The following is a 10,400-nucleotide window of genomic DNA, read 5'->3' on the forward strand; positions in this document are numbered from 1 at the left end:
TATATATATATATCATTTAATTAATTTGAGTCAAAATGAGCCGAATACGAATAACCAAACACGAACGAACATATTTTTTTTCTTGTTTAGCCCGTTTATATATCTAGTTCAAAAAATTTGTTCGTGCTCAATTTATTTGCTTGACGAACAAATCAAACACAAATTACTTAAGAACGAGCATTTTAACGGCTCTTAGTTTTATGCTTTTCTTTTATAGGCCATCATTCTGCATCATAAAACATTACAAGTCACACCACCATTTTATAAAATTTTCTTTTCAAGACAAAAGAATACTTTTCTATCATAAAATAGACTTCAACCGTCCAACTTGAATTATACTCATAACATATTAAATTATATTTTGATAGTTTATAAATATTAAATAGATTTTAAACAAATGTAATAAAAATAATTGATTAAATATATGTGTGTATATATATTTATAAATATATGAATCGCGTATCCTGGTCAGTTGGTTGTCATCCACGGTATAAGACCCCTCAGGTTTGGCGTTCGAATCCCTTTGACATAATTGACTTTAAGAATGTGGTACTAGAATTATTACACATTATGGATGGTTGGAGGATTGTGTAATAGATAGGGCTCTCTCTTTATATATATATATATATATATATATATATATATATATATATATACCCTTTAAATATATATATTACGCGTGTTCATCATTTTATTATTAATTTAATAAGAAAGCATATAATTTTTACGGCCATTTGCGGTTGAAGTCCGCAAGAATTGTAAGGACATTAAGCTTAGAATGTAAATAATATTTTCCTATATAAGAGAGAGAGAGAGAGAAGTCCGGCATTGGACTCGAGTAGACGGTGCACAAACCCTAGCCCGTACCTTCCCGATTCTCAAATCGGGAAATTCGATCGCAGAAATCGATTCGAGGGCCCAACCCTAATTCGCAATTTGTTTTTTAGCTTGATCCGTTGCTGTTACCTTTTTCATTTGATAGTTGATGGAGCTATTTATGCGTTGATTCCTGCCGTCGAGAAGAAAGAAAGAGAGCGAAGGGAGAGGAAAATTGGATTCCAGAGATCTCTGCGTTTGTTCACGCTACTTCGATTCAACGCTGCTGTTTTGGATTTTTTTTAAATTTTTCATGGGAGAGAAGGTGAGCGCCCATGGTCCTCTGTGTAAATTCCGCGTTCTTGCTGTCGTGGTTTGTCTGGTCAAGTTGTTCTTTTTTTCTTTTGTTTGTTTTTTAAGCTTGGTCTTCATGTCGGGTTACAATTCTTTTTTCGTGATTTGGGCTTGTTCTTGTTGATCAGTGTTGGGAATGGAATTTTTTTATCTCAGGTTTTGGCAAATTTTTCCTTTTTTTATAGATTTTTGAAGAATTGCCTACTTGGGATAAAACTTCAATGCTTTTGATGGCCAGGTTCATTGCCTTCCGATCTTGGATTTGGTTATTAGTCTTTTAAGTTTTATATTTTGAGTTTATCTGTCTTATTCTCTTGCTTTGGCGATAATTTAGGGTTGTTGTTGCACTATTAATAGAATAACACGATAGCTTCTCTCTATCCTTAATGAATTTGTTTTGTGTTTTTTTTTAGAAGTGAGAGGATATGATGGCTCTCGGCTTTCTCTCCAGAGAAGAAGACGATTTGTTTTTCGAACCTAGAGACGACTTATCGTCAGTTTTTGATTCTTGTCCTCCAAGCCCGGCTACTAGCGATGTTTCATTTCCAGAAGAGAATTCTGGTAAGTTGGTGAACAGCGATCCTTTCTACCAGGTGTGGATCAAGAGTCCTGGTAGCATACAGGAACGGAGAGCTAAGTTCAAGCAGATCATGGGCTTAGATCCGATTACTAGCCTTAATCCCGATTCCATTGTACCAGACAAAGAACTAAGGGTGGATATCACAGCCACAGAGGGCATTGATAGGCTATCTTCCGATTCTGGTGCTGTACTCCAGGGTTCTGTTCGGGCAAATGAATCTCTGCAGTCTTCCCGCTTTGTTGAGCCTCCCAGCACACCTCAAAGGAGAGCCTCTGCTGAACCATTTAGCTGCAAAACAAAAATTTTGAATGATTCAAACCAGAGCTGTGGTGGTCGAAGTCTTCGGGAAGATGAGAGGCTCTTTATGTCATCTTATGCTAAGCAATCCATCCGGAGAAATGATAGCTCATCAAGCACAAGCTCTGACAAAACGGTGCTTAGAAAAAGGTTTAGTTGGTTGAGGTGGTTGGGTGCCGTTGCTTGCATTGTTGATAGGCAAAACTACCATTTTTCTTCAGATTTATCTGATTCAGAAGAAAAGTCGAGAAGCAGATTTCAAAAAATTCAAGTGCGTCCATATAGAAAGCAATCCAAGGAATTCTCTGCTGTCTATTCAGGGCAAAACTTTAAGGCCCATCGTGGGGCTATCCTTACCATGAAGTTTAGCCCCGATGGAGAGTATTTAGCCAGTGCTGGTGAAGATGGAGTTGTGCGAATATGGCGTGTGATGGAGTGTGTGAGGACTAGTGAATATGACATTCCTAATGATGATCCTTCATGCATTTACTTGACTGTTCACCGGAATAGGGAAGCTTCAACCCTTCATGCTGATAAAGAAAAACTTATCAGATCGAGGAGTTTATGCAGCACTTCAGATTCAGCATGTGTTGTTGTTCCTCCGGAGGTTTTTCGCTTATCTGAGAAACCATTATATGAGTTCCATGGTCATAAAGGCGATGTTTTGGATCTCGCTTGGTCGAATGGCAAGGTAAACTTGAACCAAAAGCATGTAATCGATATATTCTTAGCAGAGAATCCCCAAAAAAGGCTTTTTTTTTTTCATAAAAATCATCTCTGAATTGAAAATGAACACTCTTTGCAGCATTTGCTATCATCTTCTGTTGATAAAACTGTTCGTTTGTGGCAATTGGGCTGTGATGGTTGCCTCAAAGTCTTTGCTCATAATAACTATGGTGCGCTTTCTTTAATTATTTAAACTAACTCGTTACCGTACTCTTTTATCGATCTAAATTGCAGGTCAAAACCTGAAAATTCATTCTTTTGGTGATATCATGCAGTGACTTGCGTTCAGTTTAATCCGTCTGATGAGAGATATTTCATAAGTGGTTCTATAGATGGGAAAGTTCGCATCTGGGAAATTCCGAATTGCCGTGTTGTGAACTGGACTGATATCAAAGAGATTGTCACTGCAGTTTGCTATCACCCAGATGGGAAGGTAATTAGATTTGTTCTTTGCTCTTTAAAATTTTTGTGGAAAATTATTGGATGTCTGAGAAGCTAATGCCTTTTTTTGGTCCTTGCAGGGAGTTATTGTTGGCTCCATGATGGGTGATTGTTGCTTTTATGATGCATCAGGTGCGTACTATGTATTACTTCTTTTTCTTGTGAAAATTTTTATTGATTTGCTGTTCGTTATATACTTTAAATATAACATGTTATCCTTGAAGATCTTAGTTTAAGCAAATGCCTGCAGAATCATAATTACATGTGAACTATTTTAGCCTTTCATATGTATATGAAAGTGAGGGGTGGAACTAGCTTTATGTTTTAGGATGGGCAAAATAACCAAATGTTTAATTTTTTTAAAATATTAAATTACAAAATTGCTTTAATTATATAAGAAACTAATCATTAAATTTTAGTACTTATATAGGGAAATCTCAAATTTAAAGGTGGGCAATTGCCCACTCTAGACATAGTCTGTTTCAACCCCTGATAGAAGTCCTATTTATTTGTTTTACACTCTTGATTGCTTGTAGATGGATAATGGGCCCTAAGAAATTCTTAAGCTTGCTGGATTCTGTTTTTGGTTGAATTTAGCGAGCAATCAAAATAAGAATTTAAACTTCCAAAACCTCCCAAATATAACGATTACATTTTCACCAACAAAATAAGTGAAACGAAAACATTGCTTTCTAAGACATGTCCTTTATCAGCAAACAACCAAATGGGCTCTAGTGTATTTCTTCGGCTGTACATGAGATATAATTGAAAAAGTAGAGCATTATTATAATTGGATTATGCAAATTAAATTGACTTTATTTTTAGAAAACTCCTTGTAGTTTGCCATTTTGTGAAAAAAACATTGTAGTTTAAAAATTTAGCTAAAAAGGACAATAGTGTCCTATTTTGTATATAGGACAACTAATTTTGCTAATGCTTCTTGAAACCTTGACAACTAGTCATAAGATTTTTTACTTATGAGTTTGTTATAAAATTTTGGCATAACATTATTGCAAGTTTCATGAAAAACCCTAGTAGTATTACCAGTTTTCAAGACATACCGTGGTAATGCTGCTAGAGTTTCAAGAATCTCTGGTATAAACTATAAAGGCTGGATGTTTGCTCTTGATTATGAAATATGTATACTTTTGCTCTTATATGTCAACTTTTGAAGAAATTGTCCTTTTTCACCAAAACTACAAACCTCGTGGATTTTTGGTGCAAATATAAAGCTTTATGGAAATTTTATTGAAAGAAATTCAGTCTTATGTTTAGCGAAGAAACAACTGAATTACAACTGTTTAGCTGAAAGTTTTAATCTTCCATGCATTTTCTTCAAAGTTTTGTTTTAATTTTCTCCTACCCTCTAAATCTCTAGATTAGTTTGTTGTTACTCCTGGGAAGTTCATCTCTTTATCTGGATGTTTCAGATAATCATCTTCAACTGGATAGAAAGCTTTCGTTCTGCGGCAAAAAGAAGTCTGTAGAAAAGAGGATCACCGGCCTTCAGGTAGACAATTTCATTCATATTAATTGACCAAATTCTTTTATTGATCCTCAAAATTTTCTAACTTCATGATTTTTTATTCCCTAGTTTTGCCCCAGTAGCAGCTGCAAGCTAATGGTTACTTCTGCTGATTCAAAAATAAGAATCCTTGATGGGCCCAATGTAGTCTCTAAATACAAAGGTATTGCTGAACTACAATCTACTTTTATTGAACTTGAAGCACTGAATGCGTTTTTGGAAAATTTACATACTTAACATTCAGTTCTTCTGCACTTGCGTTATCTCACACCTAGACTTCCATATTTATGTACATAGCACTTTGGTGCTTTAAAGCTATGCTTGAAAAAAAGGTGTATTTCGCATTTTAAAAATGATAATAGTACTAGTTTTGATGTGATATTAAAGATTTGAGTGTTAGGTGCCTAAATATGTAAGAAGTTTAGGTGTGGGATATGGAAACTTGTAAGAACTGTGTGATGTTTATGTACATGCCCTGATGTTTTCCCAACATCTCATTTATCTATTTCTTCCTCCCAGGTCTCCACAATTCCGGAGGCCAGATATCTGCAGCATTCACTTCTGATGGGAACCACATAGTTTCCGCCAGCGAGGACTCGAAAGTCTACATCTGGAACCACTTGAAGACGGATCATGTCCCATCGTCCAATTCAAAGAGCATTCGATCCTCCGAGTGTTTCGACTCCAATCATGCGTGCATTGCAGTGCCATGGCAGGGTCTATCATCGAAGAAGTCAGCGTCGGGACCATTTCACCTAACTTCATCACATGAAAACCACAAAAGATATCCAGAAAAGGATTTCCCGTCTCTGGTAGACTCGCTGGGGAACAAGATTCTCTACCTCTCACCTTCCAGCAATATCATCTTAAGCCCAGAGTTCTTTGCTGATATCATCCACAGGGGTTCAGCAACATGGCCGGAAGAGAAGTTACCTTCTTCTTTATCAAAAATGTCAAGTTCTGGTAAATTACATTTCAAGTTTCTGAAACCTCCTTGCCAAAAGAACACCTCTCATGCCTGGGGCCAAGTCATAGTGACTGCAGGCTGGGATGGGAGGATTCGTTCGTTCCAGAATTATGGATTACCCGTCCACCTGTGAATCTTAGAGGCTATGTAGGTCACAATTCCTAACGAATAATCGGTCGAATTCTTCGTTTGTTTCTCGGTTTTTTGCTCGGGCCACAATTTTACTCGAGTAGTAGTGGCTCGGAATGATTTAAGGAGCGCTGATGGCGGTGCATTACAGGCCAGGTTATATGTACAATTGTGCAGTTTTTATCAAGAGGCTCTCAGATTTTTCATTGATTTATTGTTAAATTTTCTTAGTTTCAGAGATAGTTTACTGCAACTGATGTTGCAATATTTGGTGTAAAATTGAATGATTTTTGCCTCTGTAATAAGGTTGGAAGCAGGGGTGTGTGCATTGTTAATTGTGATAGACACAGATTTAGGCTGAAAGCTCATAGAAGGAAAGAGATTTGTCTTTAGTTGCATAATCACAGATTATTACAACTGTTCATTTAAAGCAGGCTTTTTGCTTGCCAGTGAAAATGTTCTCATTTTTTGTTAGTAAAAGATTTATTTATTTATTTACTTTTTCTTTATTTATAGAAATTGATTTTTGTCATTGATTATATTCTTCTTGTGAATAAGACTAGAAAAAGAGCTGAGAAAAAAATTGAATTATGGCAATCTAAATTAGAATCTAAAGCCTTCATTTGAGTAGATTTAAAATTGAATACAAGGAATCTAATTTTAGCCGTGGCAGAATTGTAATAATGGGTGATGAAATTCTTAAAATGTGTGATTATTTTAGTTATCTTTTCTCTATTGTTCAAAATGATTGTGATATATATGGGGATGTTATAAGATGGCTGGGTGTAAAGTGATGCTAAGAGGAGAATGCTTGGGTAGATGATCGGCTTGATACTTAAGAGACAACAAAATGATAAATGAATGTTATCTATGAAAATGTTGGAGGAGCATCAATAGCAAATAAGATTAGATATACTCGTCTTACATGGTTTGGTCACATTAAGCGCCAATCACCTGATGATCCTGTTAGGAGCACAGATGTTTTAGATTCGACTTATGTTAACAAAAATAAAGGTGGATCTAAAAAGGCACATGCTTATTGTTTTATTTATATAAAGTTTAGAAATGTGATTTATGTTCAAGATTAAGATTTAATTGGGTCGTTAAGTAAACAACTGAAATAAAAATAGAATATATTGACTCATATTTGTCTATTCAAGAACAGTTATGCTGCAGAATTTATCTTACAATTGACCCCCCATTTGAGAGTTATATCACACATAAATACCGATGCCGAAAATTGAATGTGGAACCTTAATGTGGCATAAAGATGCGTGGGACGTTAACATGAAAATAGAGATTCTGTTTTGTGGGTTCTGAATGAATTCGCTTTTGCACTAATTTCAAAATTTTTATTGAATGCATTCGTTGTTGGTCCAGATTAGGATCGCATTGGTTATTCTGCCAGTGTATCAATGCACTTAATTTATTTATGGAAGATTGATTTACATAAATACCACTCAATTCTTATCTATTTACATTTTTGAACATCTAAATTTCAATCTTTACATATACATATTACATTATTTATGCAAGAAAATATGACACTTTAATTATATTCTTAATTATTTATAATTATCGGCGAATCGATCGTAGAGCCAAGCGATCATTTGATGCAATTCACCTACTTTAATTAAATTGATAATTGATATACTACATAACTGGACTTAATAAATTATTATTTTTAATTAAATTTAGATTATTCCGAATAAAATATGTTAGAATATTACAAGTTCATATGGCCTGGCTTAACATCATATTTTGTGTGCCCAATGTCTCAAATATTTGGATTTGGTGTTGGTTTGACTTTTCACAGGGCATATCGTCTTGAAATTAAAATAGGGCCTCAAAGGTTATGGGCCTTACAACTTAGTTGTTTAGATGAGGCAGGTCAAGAAAAAAAAGTTTAAAATTGGTCTGACTTCCTATTGTATGTGTCTAGTGTCTCCATCTTATATATAATTTGAACAAGCAATTTTAAAAATCTTCATGGCTAAATTATAATATTATCACCATTTTAGATTTTATAATTATTAATTTTTTTTTTTAAATTATGCATAATTTCATGAATGTACAGCATGCCATCATGAGCCCTGTCAGCGCTTAGTTATTTATAAATTCTATTGATGCTATTTTATACTTAACATCTTAAATTAACGAGGCTCATGATGGCATGCTGTACGTTTCAAATTACCCAACTGGCATGATAATGCTAAATGTGGTTAAGTCTGGACTTGGATCATGACATTGGAGGTAGATTGTGGGGTTAATCTTATAAATATACCATTTGCAACTATAAATATTTTGCTAGTTTGAAGGAAGAGATTTAGAGGATATGCTTTCATTTGAAGGAAAAGAGGGTTTCCTCCTCTGTAAATTGAGAAAAGAGAGATTCATGTGTGGTGGAATCCTAAGTTGGAGAGGAGCTCAAGTGTGGATGTATGCTCTTGGGTTGATCTAAACACATAAACATTGATTACATTTATCTTTCTATATAGTTTTAATTGTGTTTATTGCATAGATTTGTATCATAATTATACTTGAATGTTGTATGCTGAATAAAGTACAAAGCTTGTGCCCTTAAGTTAAGATAATTTTCTTCATCATGGTTTGTAGTCGTATAGAGATTCTTTTGATGTAGATTTTTTTGTATCAATATAATCTATTTTGTTATGAGACTTGTGTTTAATATTTTACAGATTGAAGCAAAAATTTTGCACTTTGATAATTTAAAAATTATACTAAAAATTTAGCTTTTTTAAAATAATTATTTTGAAGAAGACCTCAACATATCAATTTTATCTTGCTATTATTTTAAAATGATTTTGTTACAAGAATTTATTAATTGTCAAATCAAATGAGTTTTCTCTCATTATAGAAATGAAACAACAAAATGACACTTATTCATATGGTGCTATCATAATCTTGGATTGAAAATTATTATTGTATATAAACTTAATTAGCAAATTATGATCCTCCCATTTTTCTCTAGAATATAGAATACATGATCTCAATGAATCATTTTATATCATGTCAACAATCTATTATCATTTCCAATGACACTTTTTAGAGTAGGTTGAACAATCATCCATATATAAATAAATATCCATATCCTTTTTTCTTATAAATAATTTTTTTTTGTGAATTTTTTGCTCAAAGCATATACAATATTGCCATTTTTTGTTGAAGCTAAGTGCTCATAATCTTTAAACAATTATAATCGCTTTCTCAAGCGCAAGTTCATATTATTATAGGTAAAAATATATTTTAAATTTCGACGGTCAGTATATATTTCAACTTATGCCATAAAAATGACGACACCAAATTTTAAATGTAAATGCAATTATTGTTAATTTTGAATCATGCATATCATTATTATTATTGTTTTTTTTCATTTGGCTTTAACTATTTCGATGCACGTGTTATTATTTTATTATGTTGTCTTTAAATATACCCTAAATATTTTAGAGATGCATCTTTAAATAATAGAAAATTTTTAGCATCAAGTGAATAGTTGAAATAGGTGTCGACATCATGCAAATTCTAACGCGGGGGCTATGGGGTTGAATCGGTTCAACCCAACTACAAGGTGGAGGGGCTGAACCGACCCCTCCTCTCTCTTCCATTAGACAAGAATTATTTTCCCCTCCTTATTTTTGTTTTCTGTCTATTCATCTTCTATTTTTATGTTGCTTGTGGTGTTAGGGTTCAGTTATTGGTGAGCTTGTTTCATAACTCTGTCAAAACAGGCTGCTGGCGGTCGTTTTCTTCTTCTAGGGCTGTATATGACGGATTGGGTGGTGCTCCGGTTATATGCTTCTCCCAAAGTGGTGATTATCTTCCCCTAATCCCCTCCACAACCCACATCTCTTCCACTATTTTCAGTCAGCGCCCTCACCTTCTTTACCTAGCCACCAAGCCCAAAAGTCCTTTCTGCTGTGCAACTGAAGCCTTAAGAACTCGGCTAATTGGTGCACCTCTTATTCCTAACCACAAACTGTTTGCTGCCAAAAGCCTGCCTCCACACTCTCTTCTACTTCTCACCCGCCTACTGTATCAGTGACTCTCCCTAGCCGTGAGCCTTTTCCCAAAAACCTGCTGCAATCGTGAACCTTTCCCAATGGTCTGGTGTAGGGCTGTCATGGTCTGGTGTAGGTCTGTCAAAAAAGCTCGTTTTTCGCGAACAGTTCGTGTTCGATTCTATTCGTGTTTGATTCGTTAATGAGTTTTTGTTAAACTTATTCGATGAGTAAACATGACAAACGTGAAAACACGAACAGTGATGCGTTCGTTCGTGTTCAAATTGTTATTGTTCGAAAAAAAAAATTAAATAAATAAATAAATAGATATAATTTATGATATTTTTAAAATAATTATATACTCAAAAAAATTAATATATATTAAAATTTAAAACCTGTAAATTATAATGTAAAATAAATTATTAATAATAATACATTTACATACTAACTAAACTCTAATAATATAGGTATTATATATTTATATAATATAAGGTATATAATTATTATAATATATTATATTATTATTTTTATATTATAATATATAAA

At 33.9% G+C, this 10,400-nt stretch overlaps 1 protein-coding gene across 2 annotated transcripts; it reads left to right on the forward strand.

The window, feature by feature from the left end:
* The first annotated feature begins 821 nt into the window (after positions 1 to 821).
* LOC110027075 lies at positions 822 to 6,274 on the forward strand. Of its 2 annotated transcripts, XM_020728351.1 has the most exons (9): positions 822 to 1,141; positions 1,356 to 1,408; positions 1,584 to 2,738; positions 2,853 to 2,943; positions 3,049 to 3,206; positions 3,295 to 3,346; positions 4,645 to 4,724; positions 4,809 to 4,902; positions 5,259 to 6,274. In XM_020728351.1, exons 3-9 carry the CDS (start codon positions 1,596 to 1,598, stop codon positions 5,837 to 5,839), a joined length of 2,199 nt encoding a protein of 732 aa, XP_020584010.1. In that variant the 5' UTR covers positions 822 to 1,141; positions 1,356 to 1,408; positions 1,584 to 1,595; the 3' UTR covers positions 5,840 to 6,274. The 2 variants fall into 2 exon arrangements, with proteins under 2 accessions (XP_020584010.1, XP_020584008.1); XM_020728349.1 differs by lacking the exon at positions 1,356 to 1,408.
* Positions 6,275 to 10,400: the final 4,126 nt, after the last annotated feature.

Source organism: Phalaenopsis equestris, unplaced genomic scaffold, assembly GCF_001263595.1.
Source record: "Phalaenopsis equestris unplaced genomic scaffold, ASM126359v1 Scaffold000413, whole genome shotgun sequence".
Lineage (NCBI taxonomy): Eukaryota > Viridiplantae > Streptophyta > Magnoliopsida > Asparagales > Orchidaceae > Phalaenopsis > Phalaenopsis equestris.